The sequence below is a fragment of the Adiantum capillus-veneris genome, chromosome 25 (assembly GCF_014529385.1).
Source record: "Adiantum capillus-veneris isolate H3 chromosome 25, ASM1452938v2, whole genome shotgun sequence".
NCBI classification, from domain to species: Eukaryota; Viridiplantae; Streptophyta; class Polypodiopsida; order Polypodiales; family Pteridaceae; genus Adiantum; species Adiantum capillus-veneris.
In genome coordinates, this window is record NC_140955.1 from 46,597,514 (window position 1) to 46,618,164 (window position 20,651).

The following is a 20,651-nucleotide window of genomic DNA, read 5'->3' on the forward strand; positions in this document are numbered from 1 at the left end:
TATATGACATCATCACTTATGTCACTAGATTCTCTCTCTCTACTCCAATAAAAAAGTCCCTATCTACACACTTTGTATCTAAGCATTGCCGCAAGCCATTTGTGCTTGAGATACATGCAAGAAACAAAGCCATAGGCACTGTGTTCCTACAAGAAGGACATTGTTTGCCCTCAAAAGCAAAAAGTTGGACTCTGCTCAATAGAATCACTCTGTATATGAAGAGAAATTTATGCCATTATTCATTCTTTGAAGCAATGGTGAAATTATATGTATGATAATCAATTTGAGATTGTTTAAAAGAGTCAAATTGTTTTCACAAGAGAAAGATTGGAATGGATGTACTAATATAAATCTAGGTGGGCTGAAAGCCTTCAAGCTTATGACTACACGTTAAGGTATTAAAAATGTCGTAGCTAATGCTTTAAGTTGCATGCAAGAGATAAATGCTATTGTTACAAAAAGAGATCTCGCCAACACACATTTCCACTTTGATTAGTGATAACTTAGAAAATGGAAGTATTTTTCCATTAATAAAGGTTAGCTAATCCAAGATATGGAGTCGTGATTAATTAGTCTTAATCCAAGATATGGAGTCATGTTACAAAAAGAGATCTCGTCAGCACATTTCCACTTTAACTAGTGATAAACTTAGCAAATGGAAGTATTTTTTCATTAATAAAGGTTAGTTAATCCACAAGGGGAGAGTATATGTACCAATGAACAATGAAATTAGGTTCCAAATCCTTTATGAATGTCATGATAACCCTAGAATTGGTCATCTCGAGATTCAAACAACCTATCACTCATACGTCGACAATTCGACTGGTCATACTTGCATAAACACGTATAATAACTCTAGTTTCAAATTTCTTAGTGAGAATACCAATTACTACATGTGCACATGACTCTGTTTGAATTGTGGTTGACCATCTTACCAAGATGTGTAGCTTTATTCTTGAAAAGATTATGGTAAAAACTCCAAAGTTAACAAGCTGGTTATTTGTAGACAATCTCTATAAATTTTATGGTTTACTCGTCAAGATTGTAAGTGATCGCAATCGTAAGTTCAATAGCCATTTTCGGCGAGCAATATTCTAAAAGTTGGGTATTTAGTTAAGTTTAAGTACGGTTGAACATCATGAAAGTGACGATCAAACCGAGTGGGTAAATCAAGTCATAGAGGATATGTTTGTGCCTATGTAAGTAACAAACAATTAGATTGGGAAGGCAACCTTCCAATCTTGTAGTTTGCTTACAATAGCGCCTAGCATGTTCTACATGATTCACTCCCTTTATGGGTTTTTATTTAATCACTTGGTTATTCCATTAGGTCTCCCCATTCTCAGAAACATAAAAATTCTTTCAAAACATATTACATTCACATAAGTGAAAGGTGAGTTTAGAAAGAAAAAAGAAAAAAGTGGAAAGTCAAAAGACATGAAGATGGAAAGCTAAAAGACATACTAAGGTGGAAAATCAAAAGACCTTTTGTGTTTATATATATATATATATATATATATATATAGAGGTGTTTCTCTTGTCGTTTATTTTCTCTTTAGGATTTTTTTCTTTTCAAAGTGTCTCCCCTCTCTTTCTTTCTCTCTCTCTCTCTCTCTCTCTCTCTCTCTCTATATTGTATATATCCTTCTCAACTAATACTATTGCAAAACTATGTGCTTTGTCATTGCGTGTTGTTACTTAATATAGACTAGAGCAACATTTTTGTTGTTGATATAATCTTTGAATTAGAAAGACCTTTTATTTATTTTGAAACCATAAGGTCTCTATCTCAGAAAAATAAAAATTCTCTCAAAATATATTAAGTGCATAAGTGAAGGGTGAGTTTAGGAAATGAAAAGACAGATGAAAATAGAAAGTCAATAGACATATAAAAGTGGAAAGTCAAAAGACACATGAAGGTGGAAAGTCAAAAGACATGTTGTGTCCATATAAAGAGGTGTTTTTCTTTTCATTTATTTTCCCTTTAGGATTTTCTTGTCTTTAAAGTGTCCTCTCTCTTTCTCTCTCTATGTCTCTATCTCTCTCATCCTTATTTTATAGCTAACACTCTTAAAGATCTATATGCTTCATCATTGCCCATGGCTACATGCTATAGATTAGCACATCATTTTTGTTGTTGTTGAGAGAATCTTTGAGTTAAGAATACCTTTTAATTTTTTTGAAACCATTAGGAATACCTTTTTTTTATATAAATTGGTTATCCCATTAGCTAGGGATTCTTCCTAATTTTTTTTTGAAGCAATGGAGGTAGGGGCTACCCAATTGGAGAAAAGCGAAAAAGGATGCGAATCTATTGAAGATGTTGTGCCGTAGTAGGAAAGGGAAGTGGAAGGCGGAAACAAGAGATGCAATAGATGTTGAGGGGGGAGGCGCTCTAGCTGGGAGGGGACTTGCGAAGACGTCGTGGAGCTGGATACGCAGAGATGCATGGTGGCGAGCAGAGGAGGCGGAGGCATGAATGGTATATATTTTTATATATATGGATGGCTTAGGAGGACAGCTCGACGTGACTAGTGGAGTGGTTACGGGAGTGCCAATGAAAGCCATGCACGTCGAGGTAAGGGTTCGAATCTGCTGTTTCATTTTGTGAGGGTGATGAGTATAATATGGTGAATCCTTCATAGGACAGTGAGAATCTGACAGAATCTTTGCATGTATTGAATAAACTATGATACGACCCAGTAGGTGTAGCTAGACAATAAACATTAAAGACAACCACATCAATATCGATAATAGCTTTTTCAAGTAAGACTTGTAGTGCATGAGGTATCACCACCAAAAATCTGTAGATAGGACTTGACATATAGCTCCTATTGCAAATTTCACAACTTTCCTATGAAATAGCTGTTTACGTTTAGTAAGTTTCAAGATGTTTGGAATAAAGTTATGTCTTATAGACAAGCACACCAAAAGGATCAGGCACTCAAAATCATTAACTACATGTAACACATTGTAGATTATTCAAGTACCTTTATTTTTCTTGAGAAAAAAGGGGGGATAGTAGCTTGCTATAATTAAATCAAGGCATTGTTATTTTCTAATTAAATAAGTTGTGATCAGTGGCAACGTACTTGCCGGAAATGTGGAGTGTGTAAACAGCTGTTTAGTGAGACAGAGATTGAAGATCATAAACTAATTAATAGAGGGCGGGCAGCTAGTGGTGGGGAGGGTCATTGGCTCCCGTGGCGCGATTGATGGCACTCTTGGTGGCGTCAGTGGCTTGTTGGAGGGCGCCCGCCGCCTGGTCCTTGGCTGCAGCGGTGGTGTCCTGCACGTAGCGCGCCGCAGCGCAGGCCTTCTCCTGAGCGACAGCGGTCGCCTCCGCCGCCTTCCCCTTGGCCTGCTCCCAAACGCCCTGGGCCGCATTCTGGGCATCCACCACCTTGTCCTTGGCCGCCCCACCAGCACACTACACGCATAGACACAATGAAAAAGTGTGCAACCACAGGTTTTGATATCTCTCTCTCTCTCTCTCTCTCTCTCTCTCTCTCTCTCTCTCTCTGACACACACACACACACACACACACACACACACACACACACACTCAGGGGAATACCAAAAGCGGCGATACCTGAACTGCGTCCTTGGCTTGGCCGGCCTTCTCCTGAGTGGCGCACTTGGCCTGGTGAGCTTTGTCCGCAGTGGCGTCCTTGGCCGCCTGCGCTTTGTCCGTAGTGGCGCCCTTGGCGTGCTGGGCTTTGTCCGCCGCTTCATCTTTCATTCGCCGTGCGTTGTTGTCGGCCATCCTGTTAGGAAAGACGAGAAGAGAGGGGGAGAGAAGAATAGTCAGTGCAGTTCTTCTTGCTGCAGCAGCTCCTGTACGTGAAGTTGGTACGCGACTATGTCTCAAGATGGCGTCGGTTTAAAGAGCGACGCCTGCTGGCCACGTGCTAGCTGTGTAACGCTTGACCCTTTTAAATGTCCACAAGTGCCTCCTCACCAAGTCCATGTTGATCTTGATCTGTTTATCGATTTAGAGTAGGGTACCGGGGCGTGACTCCACGAGCCCAAGCTGCCCAAACGAGAAATGTAGGGCTCAAAAATCTATATACTATCTACAGTACACTATACTAGAATATATGATAGCAAACAAGATTTCACTGGTATGCTGGTATGCCAACCCTCGTCCACAAATCCAAACTTTGGTATCTCTCCTCAAGCTCCTTCTACGAGTGTTCATTCCATGTAAAACTACTATATCACATGCGTTCAAGCATGGGTATTATCCCTTATCAGTGAATGTTATCTATGCATGCTCTCCTAGTACATGTACTACTGGGATACTGTTAAAGAAATTCAATAGATAGGAATATCCCCCCCCCTCTTTCACCATGTGAGACTACCTTCCCTCTTCCCGTGCTTTCCCCCTCCTCTCCTGACCCACTCCTCTTGCCACATAGGCCTCACCTCCTTCTCTTGCATCTACCACTCCTCTATCGCACAATTCTTTCCCCACTCTTACCCCAAATTTCAAGGCTCTCCCACAGACTCGCTCTTGGCAAACTCCTCGGGGGGTTCACTTAATAATTATGTAACTATAATGTGAGTGCAACAAAAGGAGGTATTAAATTTATTTTTTCTCACATTTTTACATACAAAAAGGTACCATAAAATGGACTTGGGAAAAAAAGTTGCAAATTGAATAGGAAAGGAGTGTATTTCATTTGTCAAAAATTCAAAGATAGGAAGTTTTAGAAACAGTTCTTAAACGCACGCAATATACAGAATATATACATAGTGATCTCCCCAAGGAAGACTCCTTCCCTATGGAGAGAAAGATTAAGAGAATGTTCTCATTGCGCACGAATAGACTACTTTTCTGGTAGGAAACAAGGCAATAGAAATTGAAAGACGTGAGAGCATGGTTCAGGGCATCATACTTCTTGGCAGAGGTGAGAACTACGCGGATCAATATGTCATAATCATAGAAGAGAGATTAGAGATTGATAGGATGATCTTTGATGCACATGAGAAGAGAGAGAGAGAGAGAGAGAGAGAGAGAGAGAGAGAGAGAATCCACATGTGTCTTGTGTACCTTTTGCATGACATTCTTCTGAGGATCTCCAGAGAGAGTTGATTAGAGAGAAAGAGAGAATCCCCCATGATTTTCCATCAATACCTTTTTCAAAATGGGTACTCCCTACTCAATCTGTCAATTGGTTTTTGAAACTCTATACATGAAATGTCTCTATACATAAAAAAATACCTATTTTTGAAAGTAAAGATATCTTTTGGTTGAACCCACATGATAGATATATGTATTTTAGGTACCTCCCCAAGGGCTCCATTGTCTACTTTGTAATTACCATCTCAATGGCTCTAATCTCTCTATTGGCCAACTTTCATTTGATATAGGACAAAGAGCTCTCTCTCTCTCTCTCTCTCTCACACACACACACACACACACACACACACACACACACACACACACACACACACTCCTTTCTCTACCTTGTAATTACCATCATTGGCTCTAGTCTCTCTATTGGCCAACTTCATTTTGATAAAGAACAAAGATCTCTCTCTCTCTCTCTCTCTCTCTCTCTCTCGCGCACGCACACACACACACACACACCAAGTTTCAATACTCGTTGTAAAAATATAAGGTTGGGATCTCTTATGATTGTTCCTATAATGTTAAAACTTCTCTTCTTCTTCTTTTTTGAAAGTTTAGGGTGGATAGATAATGTCGCATTCTGTGAGTGCAAGAGAGGGAAGGAGAGAAGGTAGGAAGGAGAAGTAGTACACAATATTGGGTGGAGCACATGAGAGAAATGACTCTCAACTCCTTATTTCCATTACAAGCAAATAATGTAAGTGGGCGGACGCTCGGCCGAAACCGGCCATGGGGCCTAAACCTAACAATCTCCCACTTGAAGGCCAACGTGGCCCAACAAGTGGCTAAAGAATGTAGGGGCTATTATGTACAACTGTACAAACGTGAAGCATGACTATAGCTTCAACCTACGCCCATTATCTCTATGCAATGTGTGAACCGCTCTGAGGCTAAGTTCTTCGTTAGAGCATCCGTTGGGTTTTCATCCGTGTGAACTTTGACTAACTCAATGCGTTTGCTAGCCAAAATATCCCGTACCACATGATACCCGACTCTATGTGTTTCGGCTTGAAGTGAAAGATGGGGTTCTTTGCTAATGTAATCAGAGCCGCACTCTGACTGTGGCACTGGAATTTGGTGTATACCAAGGTCTCCTACTAGATGAGATAACAACACAACTTTCTTACTGGAACTGAAAACTGCAACATGATCTGCTTCAGTGGTGGAAGATGAAGTGCAATTTTGGAGACATGATCTCAAAGAAACGATCGCTCCAACGAACAAGAAAATGTAGCCAAATGTGGATCGCCTAGTTTCCACACAACCCGCATAATCAGAATCAGTGTATCCAACTATGGATGCATCATTGTTCCCAAAGCGTAAGCACTTGCTAGCTGAGCCCTTGATGTATCTCAAGATGTGCTTCATTTCTTCCCAATGCTTTCTGCCTAGATTTTCCATATACCTATTGACCACTCTCACTCCATATGCAATGATTGGTCATGTGCTAACCATGGAAAACATGAGACTACTAACCTGTCAAAGAATACGGAACCTTTGCCATCTCTGCCTTTTCAGCATCCGATTTAACATAGCAAGACCTTGTGAACATACTCTTGCTGTGAAAGTTCAAGTATACCACGTTTGCGATCTCTCTTGATATGCATACCAAGAAAGTGATGTGCATCATCCAAATCTTTCATAGCAAACTGCTTTCTTAAGTTATCCTTGAAAAGTGAAATCTCATCTTCTGACTTCTCGGCTATGAGCATATCATCCGCATACAAAATCAGAATGATGAGGGAACCATCGTTCAACCTCCTTGTGTACAAGCAATGAGCATCTTGTCTCCATACGTAACCGTGGGATTGAATGTACTTATCGAAATTGATGTACCATTGCCTTGAGCCTTGCTTTAATCCATACAAATATTTCTTGAGTCTACACACCTCTGCTCGTGTTGGCTTCTCAGGATTTATCGCAAAACCTCGATGGCTACTAGACTAAGCACAAGATGCAGTGTAGTCATCTTGACCATGGAGAAAAAGTTTTCATCAAAATCCACTCCTTTCGTTTGCTTGAATCCTTTAGCAAACCAAGCTAGCCTTATACTTAGGCTCGTGATCATCTGTGGTATACTTCTTCTTGTACACTCATTTACATGACAATGCCTATTTACCCCCACAGGTAACTCTGTCAATTTCCAAGTTTCATTTGCTAAGATCAAGCTATAATCAAATTGCATAGCCTCTTCCCACTTCATGCTATCATCCATTTGAATGGCCTCTTTGTAGCAAGTGGCTCACCATAGTCCAATCTTGCCTCAAAACACTCAAGTGCATAAGATGTACAAGTAGATCTCCAAAGTGCATGACTGCTGGATTCCACTCTCTTTGGAGAAACATGTGTGGGTGCTAGTGGAAGGTGCATCCCTAGCACATCCAACATTCTATGTAACTAGTGTTGAGGCAACATCCTCAAACTGTACTCTGCGATACTCAATGTCTTCCATCGGAAGTCTATGCATCTTAGACTCGTTGATATCACTTGTGAGCTTTGTATAACCTTCTTAGATTCCGGGTGCCAGAGACGATATCCCATCTCTTCGTCTACACCATATCCAATGAAGATTCACTTGTCTGATTTGGGTCCATCTTTTTTCTAAGCGCTTTTGGCACATGTGAGAATGCCTCACACGCAAACACACGTAATTTGTCATAATTGGGTTGTTTTCCCACCCACATCTCTTGAGGAACCTTTGCACTTTAGTGGTGTACTAGGTGATCAAATGATCAAATAAGCATCCTTCATAATAGTTTCTCCCCAAAATTCTTCAGGTAAGTTGGCCATAGACAACATAGAAGTGACTCGAGTCCTGAATGGTTCTATTCATCCTCTCAGCCAAACCATTATGAGTGGGTGTGTAAGGCATGGTAAACTGTCTTCTAATGCCTCATTTATTGTACAAATCCTTGAACTCAAAGGAGATGTACTCGTCTCCATTGTCACTTCGCAAAGATTTAAGATTTCTACCAGATTGGTTCTCGATCAGGGCTAAGAACTTTTGAAAGACACTAAAGACGTCGCTCTTCTACTTTAAGAGATAAACCCACACCTTTCTAGTAGATTCATCTATGAATTTCAGGAAGTATAATGTCCCCCCTAGGGACTTGACTAGCATGGGTCTGCACAAGTCTCTATGCATGAGATCTAGATGGCTTCCTAACTCCTTGTCTGAAGGCACTGATGTTAACCTAGTTTGTTTTCCATTAATGCAATGCTCACATAAAGAGAAGTTAGAGCAATCTAATAGAGGGATAACCAAAATGCTGCAAGACTTTCATTCTTTTCTAACTCATATGATCTAGCCGGCTATGTCACAACTCTGTGGACGGCAACTCGGCTACAAAAATAGAATTCTCTTTCACGGAAGAGACATAAAGTGATTACAATGAGCCAAAATTCTGATCTTTAAGCATGACTAGATTCCCTTTCTTGATAATCGCATGATCCATGAGCAAATATTGTAGTGTAACCCAAATAATCCATTTGTCCAAGAGACAATGTCACCAATAGACATCAAACTCTTTGTCAATTTGTGTACATGTCTGACATTGTGTAGCATAAACTCAGTGCCATTATGTATAGAAAATTGGATGTTTTCCACACTGCATATATCAAGCTCATAAGAATTGCCTAGCTTCCCTGTGCCATGTGTGGCACTGTATGTAGAAAACCACTCCTTGTGAGGAGACACGTGAAAGCTAGCACCTGAGTCCACAATCCAATTCTGTGCATAACACTCGTCAAGAGCAAAAAATCAGATGTGAAAATCAACACATCATTTGGCACGTCAAAAATTGTCTCAATGGCTCGAGTTTCAACCAAATTAAGCTCTTCAATTTTCATGATGCTTTTAGGTTTTTCAGACTTTGATTTCTCCTTGCCCTTGTCACGCTGCAATGTGCGACAATCTTTCGTCAAGTGTCCTTTTTTATGGCAGTAGTAACACTCAACATTTCTCATGTCTTAGCGGTGGCTCTTGCTATGTCCTTGCTTGCGATCCTGAGAATGACCGCGGTTATGACCATGCTACCTTTGCTTGTTACGATTGCCACTAGCCACATACACATCACCATGCCCATTCGCATCAAAAGATTGACGTCAAATCTCCTCAGTGAGCAACACACTAGCAACATCGCTGAAAACCAGCTTTCCATTAGGTGCAAAATTTCTTATGGCTGTGTTGAAGGTATCCCGTGATGATGGTAACATAGCAAAGAAAATATCCTTCATTTCATCATCAAAATTGAGACCTTTTGACGTAATCTGTGAAAATATATTGTTGAACTTGTTCAAGGGATAACTAGCATTAGTGCCCACCTTCATATTCATGCACATAAGATTTCTTCATCAAGAAAACCTTGTTTGAGGCATTGTTTCCATCCCATGCTGCACATAGAGCATCCCATAAATCTTTGGCATTGGTCTTATCAATTATGGTAAAGTAAATGGATTCACCAAGGTGCATGCGAATGGTTGCCATGGTATGCTCATTCAAGTTTTCCATTGATCATCAGTATATGCATTCTCTCTTCTTTCACGCAAGGGTGCTATCAAGCCTTTGTTGATAAAAACATCTTGCATACACTGCCGCCAAATAGCAAAATTTGTGACATCAAAATGTCGATGCTGATTTCCTTCGTGGAATGGAAATGTGCTAGTCGAATAACCGCCAAAGAAGTTGAAGTGTGCTCGGTGCCGATGCCGGGTGTCACTCCTCTATGATAGAGGTACCTCACCCGCGCATGTCACAAGCACAATCATCCACAAGAAAATGCTCGTCCACAAAAACACTAGTGTTGGGGTTGGATGTGAAAAATCTATTGCATAATGAGAGGTGTTGAGAAGAACATTGGGGTAAATCGTCGATATAAAAAATCCATGAAGTCGGTGTTGGAATGGCTCTAATGTCGAGAGCTGATATCAAAGACTAGCCAAGGGCCTAATCGTCAATGCCGAGGCCGCCACCTGCCACCGGACGGGAGTCTCTGATGCCGATGACAAGTTGTCTCTGTCAAAGCCTTGTTCTATCTCTCTCTCTCTCTCAATCTCAAGAACACACTTGTCCTCCCTTTGTTGGGGTATCCTGTTGATCAATGCGCTCGCTTTCATCCGCTCAAAGCTGCCCATAGATTTCTTTCCTGGGTGTGGTAAGCCACCCTTACACACATAAGATTTTTCAAAAAAAGAATCCATGTATCCTACTGTCGATTGCCAAGTCTTGCTGCCACTGTCAGAGTTTTGGTAGACCTACATTGAGCTATAGATTTCATATGCAAGCATTGGATTGATGCATTAATCATGTGTATGGTTGTGTAGGGTCGAGTGAACTCCCACTTTGGCATCTTTGATGCAGTTTATGGTTTACATTTTGTGCACTTTACAAGGGAGAATCTAATGGATTTTTCCTAGTATTTCTTACCATATCTTTTGTTTAATTGTCATACACCTTTGATACGCATGCATACTCACTAATTTTTACCATCTTTTGACGTCATGTGTGATGAGTTGATAGTAAAGATTCATGAGAGACCACGATCTTGATCATGTTGATTGACGTTGTGGTCACACAAGGTACATTGTCATTTCTTTCAACATATGAGGTAGTGGTAGTGTTGTATGCAAAATGCAAACAAAATTATGACACATGCTAGAGACGCGGCTGTGTATGCTAGTGACGATGATGTCATGTTTACTTATAGTGTTCCTTTTGCTTATATGTCCAGCACATGTAGCATTTCTTCTTGTTGCTTGTTAGATGAGGATGCAATCTTTCACATCACACCATTGAATGAGTGGTTTAGCACTTTCTCTAGTGGGAGTCTTGATCGAGCACACTTGGCCAATGGTTTGACATTTTCAAGATAAGGAGATGTATGTATGTCATTCCTCAGTGGTGCATCATATACACTTAGACATGTGCATTATGTTTCTCAATTGAGATAGAGTCTAATCTCTGTGAGACAGTTAGCAAACTGTGAATGCCATTTTTTTTTTGATATCCATCTTTCCACATACATTGTGGATTTCTAGTGATTGAGCCCAGAGTAGTTTACTCTATCCACTGCATGTATCTAAGATACGAAACAATTTGGTCTCGATTGCTTTATAAACGTTTCAATGAGAGACAAGACAAGTCTTTTTGATAGATCTTTAGATTTATTTGCACAATTTGTCTATATATATAGATTTGGATATCTACATGCATACACTCTGGGACAAAGAGCTCAATTGACCATAAAGCACATAACCATATAAGCAAGTAGTGAGCAAACATGCTCAATACGCATCCCACAAGAAAACTATTTGTAAAGTTTGGTAGAAAAATTATGAAACTTGTGACTGCTTGTGATCTATAGCCACACGAGTATATGCAACTCTCACTCCTGCAAGGGTGGGTATAAGAATACTAAGTGGTGAATAAGCTCAGGGGGTGCACTGTGTAATCATGTTAATGTATAACGTGAGTTCAAAAGGAGGGGTTTTAAAATGCAAAAAATGTAGGCAATTTAACAGAGATACATTAAAATCAGGGGTTTTAAAATTCATTTTTGGAAAAAATTCCTAAAATGAGGGATCTTATTATTCATTCCAAGATGTTAAAAGAGGGGTTTTTAAGTACCCTACGAACGCACATTATATGGGGGTATTGAACGGTGAACCCCCCGAGTGAACAAAACCCATCGAAGTGGGAGTCATACACAACCACTAAACCATCAGAGAGTAAAATCGCAATAGTAAAAACTCAGTAAACTCAAAATTTCACCAAAATTGCATGAAAACCAACACTGAGCATCCTAGCAAGAAAATCCACAAATGATATACATAAAATGGTCAAAACCCTGAACGAGTGGCACTATGGACAACGTTGTAAACCTATGAACTTACTACATGTGAGCTATACCTAGCTCAAGATAAATCTTCATATGCATACATAGCATAATCGCGCTAACATATCTCTGGAATGTCCCACACAGTCAAAATGCGTACAAAATCGCATCTAGATATCTAACAATCCAGAAGTCATATTGCAAAAAATGGATTAATGCAAGGTAAATTGTCTCACAAATAGCACCACAGTGTGACATACATAGCCAGAGATGCAAACTACATCATGCTCTGCAATGCAGGAATCCAAACTGCCAAGCTTCGATATGTTGAGATTGTTGCAGGTTGCTGCAAAAAAATTAGAACTCAGAACTGTAAATTTTTAATATGACCAACACCTTTAGAACATGCCAAAACCCTAGGATAGACTCCTAGATCATATAGATCCGAGTCCGGTGTGAGAGGTCTCGGGGAGTCTACTATATAAAAATTGCATATAGCACGTGCGAACATGAGGGTATTTAAATAATCCCTTACTTGTATATTTTCAAGTATTATATGTACCCTTTCTGTATGCATTTTTGAACTAGCCCTTATCTATCAAAAATTTCACTTTCTCAATTAAAAAACCCTTTATGTAAGTACACGTTTTTGTTAATGAACCTAATTATGAATCCCTTATTTTGTTTGTGCATGCTATCTTACATATTTTCTAGTGGACGCCCCGGGTGAGAATATGCCAAAAACATCATTTTTTGGTCCAAACACGCAGCACAAACTTATTGCTATTGAACCAGCTATAATTTTGATCAAAATTTTAGAAATGGAAATCACCATCACATCTAGAATGTGCCAAAACCCCAACGTAGACTCCTGGATCATATCTATTCGACTTCATATGACAAAGATATGCAAAAAACATTGTTTTAAAGGCGAAAATCGCAAAAACGAGGTACTACACTTTTTGCTCCTGCTTTCTCTCTACAAAATCAGCATTGGCTTGCTACACAAGCTCTATACAAGTTGAATATACATTCCTAAGCTCAGATCTGCAATCTGGGCCTCTCTTGCACTACAATCTGCATGCACATAATGTCGACGTAGAAGCTTATGTGTACATAAGCAAAGTTGTAACATGCTTGGACACTCCAAGTAGGAAATCAATAGCAACACATGAACAAAAACTTCAAAACCACTAAACGAGAGAGAGAGAGAGAGAGAGAGAGAGAGAGAGAGAGAGAGAGAGAGAGAGAGAGAGAGAGAGAGAGAGAGAGAGAGAGAGAGAGAGAGAGTTGACACGACACGACAGAGTTCCACGCCCAGAAGAACTGGCCCCAAAGACTGGCTCCCTTTCAATATTTCATTATTATTAATCACATCAAGGTACAGATCCCAAGGGTCCTTTTCTCTCAGACTCTGTGTCCATATGCCCTGCAGAGTGAGGCCCCAAGGGCTCTTTTAAACAGTACAAGGGATGCCCAAAAGTAGAGCCCGAAAAGCATCAGGTTCAAAGGCACTTTCACCCAAAATCTCTGGTCTCCAAAAGCAATTGTTGAAAGCTGGAAAAGCTACCAATGTAATTTATTGAAATCCGTACATCTTGCCATGTGGCACATGGCACAACCTACTGAAAATGCAAAATTTCCGTACCGCCCTGCCACATCAACATGTCAGCGTAAGGTGAATCTTCCAAGTATCTGGCGACTTCAATCTAAAGGAAACATCATTAATCTTTTCTTGAATGTGGAAAAGGCCATAGTAGCACATACTCAACTTTGGAAAAAGCCACTCCTTACGCTTTTGTTTTCTTAGATATGCCAAGTCTCAAACCGTAAAAGCACCCAACCATTCTCCTTTAGCTACAAGTCACGTCGATGCTTGTCTGTGCTGCCTTCTTATGACATGCTTGGGACTTCTCAAGAGCATCGTGCACCTTAGCGAAAGTAGTGTCCACATCTCGAGTGTACTGATTTTCTTCAAAAATCTTATCCTTGGTGCTTAGAAATGGTGGTACCTTCTTAGCACCTTTGGTTACCTCAAATGGTGCCTTATCCGTCGATGAATGAGCTGTGTTGTTGTAGACAAACTCCCCATAGACATATGAATTGTGTTGTTGTAGGCAAACTACACAAGGGCAAATACTTTTCCCATTGAGTCTTCAGAGCCCAAATATAAGACTTCAACAAATTCAAAACCATTGAATTGGCTATCTCAAATTGCCCGTCTGCTTGTGGGTGGAATGAGGACAAGAAATTCAACCACGTGCCGATATTCTCTCAGATTGCCCTCCAGAATAGACTAGTGAATCAGGGATTATTGTCCAAAACAATAGACTCAGGCATACCATGTAATAAAAAAATCTACGAGACAAACAGTTTCACCAAGTGATCAGCTTAATTGTCTTCTTTACTGGAATGAAGTGAGCCTGCTTACTTGATTTTTTGATGACTATCCAAATGCCATCATGCCCACTCTGAGTCTTGGGAAGATCAAGGATAAATTCCATTTTTATGCTTTCCCAAGGTTGAGAGGGTATGGGTAGAGGCGTAGGAGACCTGGTGCCTTATTCTTATCAACCTTGTCCTTTTGGCATACTAAACAATTGCAAACAAGTTCGTCTACATCCTTTTTGAGCCTCAACCAATATAAATAATTCTCAACACCTTTCAAGGTGGTATCAATGCCACGTTGGCTTGAAAATGGTGGACAGTGATACTCTATCATAACCTTTTTCATCAAAGGTTGTGTAACACACAACACCATTTTTTATATCAGATAACCTTCCTGTATGGAATAGCCTGCAACTATCTCCCACTTTGTATCCGGTTAAAGATGTCTGCAAAATCAGGATTGGTGGCGTATTGATGTACCATATCCTTGAAGCTTCTATGATGAATCATCGAAATGTTCAGAACCAATGGCTTGAGAGACAACATGTCTGCCACTAGATTTTTTTGTCCTTGAACATGGAAATTTGGAACTGAAATTGTGACTAAATATTAGCTTGCTTTTTTGAAAGCTGCTTCTGATACATGAAGAAGCGTAAACTCTGATGATCGGTGAATGCAATAAAATTAACTCCAAATGGAAAACGTCACCACTGAGTAAGAGGATGAATAACTGCCAAAAGCTCTTTCTCATAAATCTGTGCACCCCGTTCAGGACATGAGAACATCCTACTCTCATATGCTATAGCATGGCCCTCTTGCATCAAGACTACTGTGACCACAAGCATCACAGTATACCTCGAAGGGATTTTGCAAGTCTAGCAAAGCCAACATTGGACCAATTGTCAACTTTTCCTTGAGAGTTTGAAAGGCTGCAATTTTCGATGGTTCCCAAGTAAAAGGAACCCCTTTCTGAGTAAACACATGCAATGGAGAAGCTATCTCTGCAAAATTTCAAATGAACCACCAATAATAAGAGCACAAACCCAGAAAGCTTCAAACTTCATGAACGTTTTTCAAATCTAGCCAATCATAAATGGTCTCAACTTTGGCCAGGTCCATCTTTACACCTTCCGCTGAGATGATGTGTCCCAAGAAATGTATCTAGTTTAGCAAGAAAACTCTTTCTTTTTCTCATTTAGCACCAATCGATGTTGCCACAATGCGTGGATAACCTGTAAGAGATGGTGTATGTGCTTTGCCTCACTCTTGGAGTAGACGATGATGTCGTCAAAAAAGGTGGCCACAAATGATCTATACTCTCTAAAAATCCTATCCAGCATGCGGTTGAATGTAGTCAGAGCATTAAAGGCATCACCAAATACTTATACAAACCAAAGACGTCCTTAAAGCTATCTTATAGACATCCCAAAGAGCGGTTTGGATCTGATGATAACCACTCTTCATATCAATTTTGCTAAAGCAAGTAGAACCCTGAAATCTATCTAGTATATCATCGATCCTTGTAATAGGGAGTTTTTTTTTTACGGTGATTTGTTGAGAGCTCTATAATGAATGCACATTCTCCAAGATCCATCTTTCTTAAGAACCAGCAACATAGGCAAACAAAATGGTGAAGTAATGGGTTGGATAAGACCCTTCTCAAGAAGCTCCTTTAGTGGGTTCATAATTTTGGGCCCCTTGCTTCTCCAAAATCCTATGATGACCTTGCATCAAGTTCCCTTAATTTGCTGGAACCCTCAGATGTGCTACCATTTGATTCTTGTATTGCTCTGGTATCCTGTGATGGTCTGTCATCCGGTTTACCCAATTCATTCTCTTTATTGGAAGACTCTTGCCATGATGAGGTGGATACTGCCCTATCCATAGGTTAAGTTAATGAGCTGGAATACATCCCGAACCCTTGCTTAGCATGTCTCATAAGTCTTTGAATAGAGTAAGATTTTTGTTCCAGACAATACTCTTGAATCTCTTTTTGGAAAACCTTAGCCAAAGCCGCTCAATGTGGTTTCTCAAAGTAGTCTCCCAAAATGAAGACATTGGAAAATAAGTATCTCAAAGCCTCTGGCAGTCATCATCCAATGTATCTTTCTAGTCATTCTCCAATGATGCCAAGCCGTAATGACATCTCTCTCATATTTATTACAAGTTGATGTGAAAATTTTCTTGAAGTTTAACGACGTTGCAGGTGCTTTTGTGCATAACAACAGAGTAGACCACCATGTTTGTGCAATTCCTTTCAAGTAAGATGTTACCCTTTGTGCTTGGGAGTGTTGCGTGAGCCAACCTCCAGAGAAGGTGATGTCAAACAATTGTTCAAACTCAAGGGCTCAAAGGGTGTCCCGATAGCCTGAAAACGTTCATAGACCTCTTTTGGTGTGTACAAAGTAGCATGTATATGCATGGTCATATGTGCAAAAATATATAAATACGTGCATTTGGGAAATTTTCAAAGTGGTTTCAAGTTTTTAAAAAGATGCAACGTGTACAAATTGTGAATAGTCAGGTTCGCGTGCCAGCAGCAGTCGCACATGTACATGCCTGGATAGGGTATTAGGTCCTTGGATATGGTTCTTGGTGGCTTCTTTTGGATCTAGATAATGTGTTTTAGCTTTCTATAATGTGAATAATTCAAGTGGGAAGTGTGAGCACTCTCACCCCGCCCGAGAAGTTTGGCACATGCGATAACTATCTATTCACGCTGCCTGATCTGCGATGATGCGTGCACCACCCTAGAAGTGGTCAAAATGGAATGTGGGAATGTGTAAAAGTTATTTGGATATCAAGGATCAAGCGTACAAAATTTGGTGAATTTTGGAATCCGTTTGGGGTTTTTCCCGCGAAAAATGTCCGCCGGGGGTAAAACTAGGCCAAAACTTGGCCAAAAAGGTCCAAAAATGGTCAAAAAAGGTGTGAAAAGGCTTCAAAATGCCACATCAGTCATGATTGTGTGAGTTTTCAGGCTGAAGGAAATTTTTTGAAGCCAATACTCAGCACTTTCACCTCTATGTGTGTGGGAGGAAGCAAGGTTCCTACAGGTGGTCTAGTGCAGTCCCGTCACGTTCGCGTCCTGTTTTCGAGTGTGTGGAGGAGTGAATGAGAGCTTTCTCTGTTCAATTTTGCACTTGGGAGATTCCATGGAAGTTCTTAGGTTTCCATGGATGTGTGTGTGCGAGGAATTGAGGGAAGAAGGTGCGGCTTTCTGCAAGACTATGTGACCCCGTATCGGTGCCATTAGGGTTGTTGCTACTCCAAAGAGTCCAACAGAGTGGATTTAGGTGAAGGCTTTGCAATGGTTTGAGAGAGGCCTTTTGTGGCTGGAGTTTTTGAGTTTTTCTTGTATATTTTGGTCACCATCAAGTGTGATTTCAAGTGTTGATCAAATTGACTGACCTTGTAGTGTCTGCGGGAAGGCAAGGGGTTGTAGGTCGAGGTGTTTGGAGTTTGAATTGAGCTTGTGGGTAGTATTTTTATTGAGCTCTTGAGTGGTGGTGTGTGTGGGTTGGAATTTAAAAAAATTCCTTGTGTGGTGCTGAGTTGTCTGGGTGTATCAGTGTGCACATGGCAGCTTTTGCTCCATCATCCTTTGGCGATCTCGCTGGGGAGTGGAGCGGAAATTTATCGGTTGTGCACCTAGGTGAAGCGGTTTTTCTGTGAAGTTTGAGCTTCATTGAAGAAAAGTTGTGGTTTAGTTGAGGTGCAAGGAATTAACTTTTGTGGAGTTACTCACGCAAGGAGAGGCGACTTCGAAGGGATAACGTATAGTCGGCTAGTGTTCACAGGGAAGGAGGATGTGAAGGACTTGATTGCAGACTTCGAGTGGCATACACTTGGTATGCATACTGTGACTGATGAAGCAAAGCTTGATGTATTTCCTCTTGCACTCAAAGGAGAAGCTTGTGAGTGGTTTGAAGGTTTAGAGGAAGACAAACAACAAACATGGGAGTAGGTGAAGTAGGTAGTTTTTGATAGATTTGGAAAGAAGCTACCTGGAATAGAAGCAACGGAAAAATTGAGAGGTTTACAGCAATATGTTCATGCTAACTTTAAAGATTTTTTGCAACACTTCAAAGGACTTTGGGTGCAATTAGAGGCGGCATCCCAAGTACCTCCAGGGGATTTCTTAAAGTGTGTCAGTTTATGGATTGTCTCCATCCAAGTATAAGGGAGAAGTTCGATCAAGAGGAGCCTGCTACATTTGAAAGAGTTGTGGAAATTGCCGAGGCCAAGAGCAAGAAGATCAAGAGAAGGTTGGAGGGAGAATAGAAGCAAATCATCAAGAGTGGGCACTAAAAGCAGTACCTCCGCAACAACAACCACAACCATTGCCTGCAAATGGAGAAGGTAGGGCTATTAACACTAGGTTAGTAACCTAACAGGACATAAAAGTGTCCTTTCAGGGTTTTGAAAAAAACCTCCAAAACCATAGTAGATCCACTCATTTTGTAAAATCCTTTCATGAGGTTATAGTTCAAGGCCTACTACACATGGAAAAAATAAGAAACTTGTAAAATTTCTCATCTTTTGGTCACACCAAGCCTCCAAAGTTGATGGACCAGTACATTTTCATCAAAACAGTCATTTCTTACGTTTTGTTGCATAAAAGTAAATTTAGGGATTTTTGTAGGACTTGAGATAAATTCCCTAGTTAGCTTCAATGGGTTGGTGATCAGAACATATGATTGCTTCTCACTCACTATTTTTTGTTTTGCCAAAAGAAATAGGTACAAAAAAGTTGAATTTTTACCATTCTGCAAACCTATCATCAAAGTTTCTATAGCCACGCTCAATACAAATAATATATGCATGTTTTCTTAGTTCCCTATTGTCCTTTAGGTTCATAAGGAGCCATGGAGCATGTCAAAAGAATAATACATCTCTTACCAAGGGGAATCTTGGGGACAAAGATGAATTACTAAATACAACAAACATGAAAAAACTGGGTTCAACATTATGAGTTGTAGAATCCCATAGAAACTATTCAGTATCTAGCCAAATTTGATCCTTATGACTAGATATGGTTACTACCTACAAAATGCATGTAGTTGTCACAAGAAACTAACAATATTGAAAAAGGTATACTTGATATACTAGAATGTTTCGGTTTCTTCTATAATTGAAAAAATCAACCATCGTTGTCTACTATGCAAAATAGGGTATTAGGTGCCCCAAAATTCAAGGAATATTAGATTTATGTTACAATATGCAGCATAGAAAATCAAAACTGCATTTAAATGTCATGAAAGCCACCAAAAAAATCATAGAAGAGGTAAAATTGGCTAAAAAACAGGATTTGACAATTTTTGTAATTTGGTCATAACTTACAACTTTAACATTTATTTCTCCCTAGAAGCATTAGGACATGTTGAGGACTACTAAAGATAGTTCTCTAGCATTATAGACCTCACAAACATGAATTCTAGAGTGGTATAGTTACAAAAAGTTCAAAAAAGCCAAAAACAGGACCCGTTTTTTCACACAGTTTAGGTTGTGAAATGTTGTGCAAGGACAAGGTTAAAGATGGAATTGATATTCCAAAAAAATGTCAAGTTTTTTTCAGCTCATGATACAACTTCCTAGACAGATAGCACCTCAAAATCCATTTTGAAACTCTTGATATAATTCAAGGAAAATGGTCACTTAACAGGACATAAAAGTGTCCCATTACCAACCTAGTGTTAACATCATTGCCCTTGAGCATCAAGATGTGGATGTTTTGGCCAATAAGAGAGATAGGCATGATAGGGAGGAAGAGACAGAAGAATAGAGGGAAACAAGGGCAAGGAAAGGAAAGGCTAAGGTAGAAGACAAACCAGAGAGTAGCAAGAGGCAATGAAGAAGGAAAATAGATCCAAAGGACTACCCCCTTGGCCAAGGTAGAAGAGAAACCAGAGAGTAGCAAGAGGCAATGAAGAAGGAATATAGATCCAAAGGACTACCCCCTTGGCCAAGGTGTTGAAGACTATGATATTGTTGACGACATACAAAATCAAAAGGCAAATATATCTTTTGGTCAGTTGGTGTCTTTGAATGCTAAATTGAGGAGGCAGTGGACCAAGTGTGTGAGTATGTGGATTCCTTCCAGAAAGGAAAATCATCAAAGCATGGTGTCTTCCTTGAGGGTTGGTCACGCGGTGGATATGATGCCAATAGTTGAAGCTATGTTGGGAAGAAGATGGAAGTGCAAGCATATGTGGATGGTGATGCCCAAGTGCGTGTCATGATTGAGGCCATCATGAAGGAAGCAGGAGTCAAGATGTCACTGAATGCTTCA

The 20,651-nt window shown here is 40.1% G+C and overlaps 1 protein-coding gene across 1 annotated transcript; it reads right to left on the minus strand.

Moving 5' to 3' along the window:
* Positions 1 to 3,021: 3,021 nt before the first annotated feature.
* LOC147424821 (uncharacterized) lies at positions 3,022 to 3,884 on the minus strand. Its single transcript, XM_086500725.1, has 2 exons — positions 3,594 to 3,884; positions 3,022 to 3,430 (listed from the first exon to the last, which is right to left on the minus strand). The coding sequence occupies exons 1-2, from the start codon at positions 3,765 to 3,767 to the stop codon at positions 3,176 to 3,178; spliced, it is 429 nt and encodes a 142-aa protein (XP_086356851.1). The 5' UTR covers positions 3,768 to 3,884; the 3' UTR covers positions 3,022 to 3,175.
* Positions 3,885 to 20,651: the final 16,767 nt, after the last annotated feature.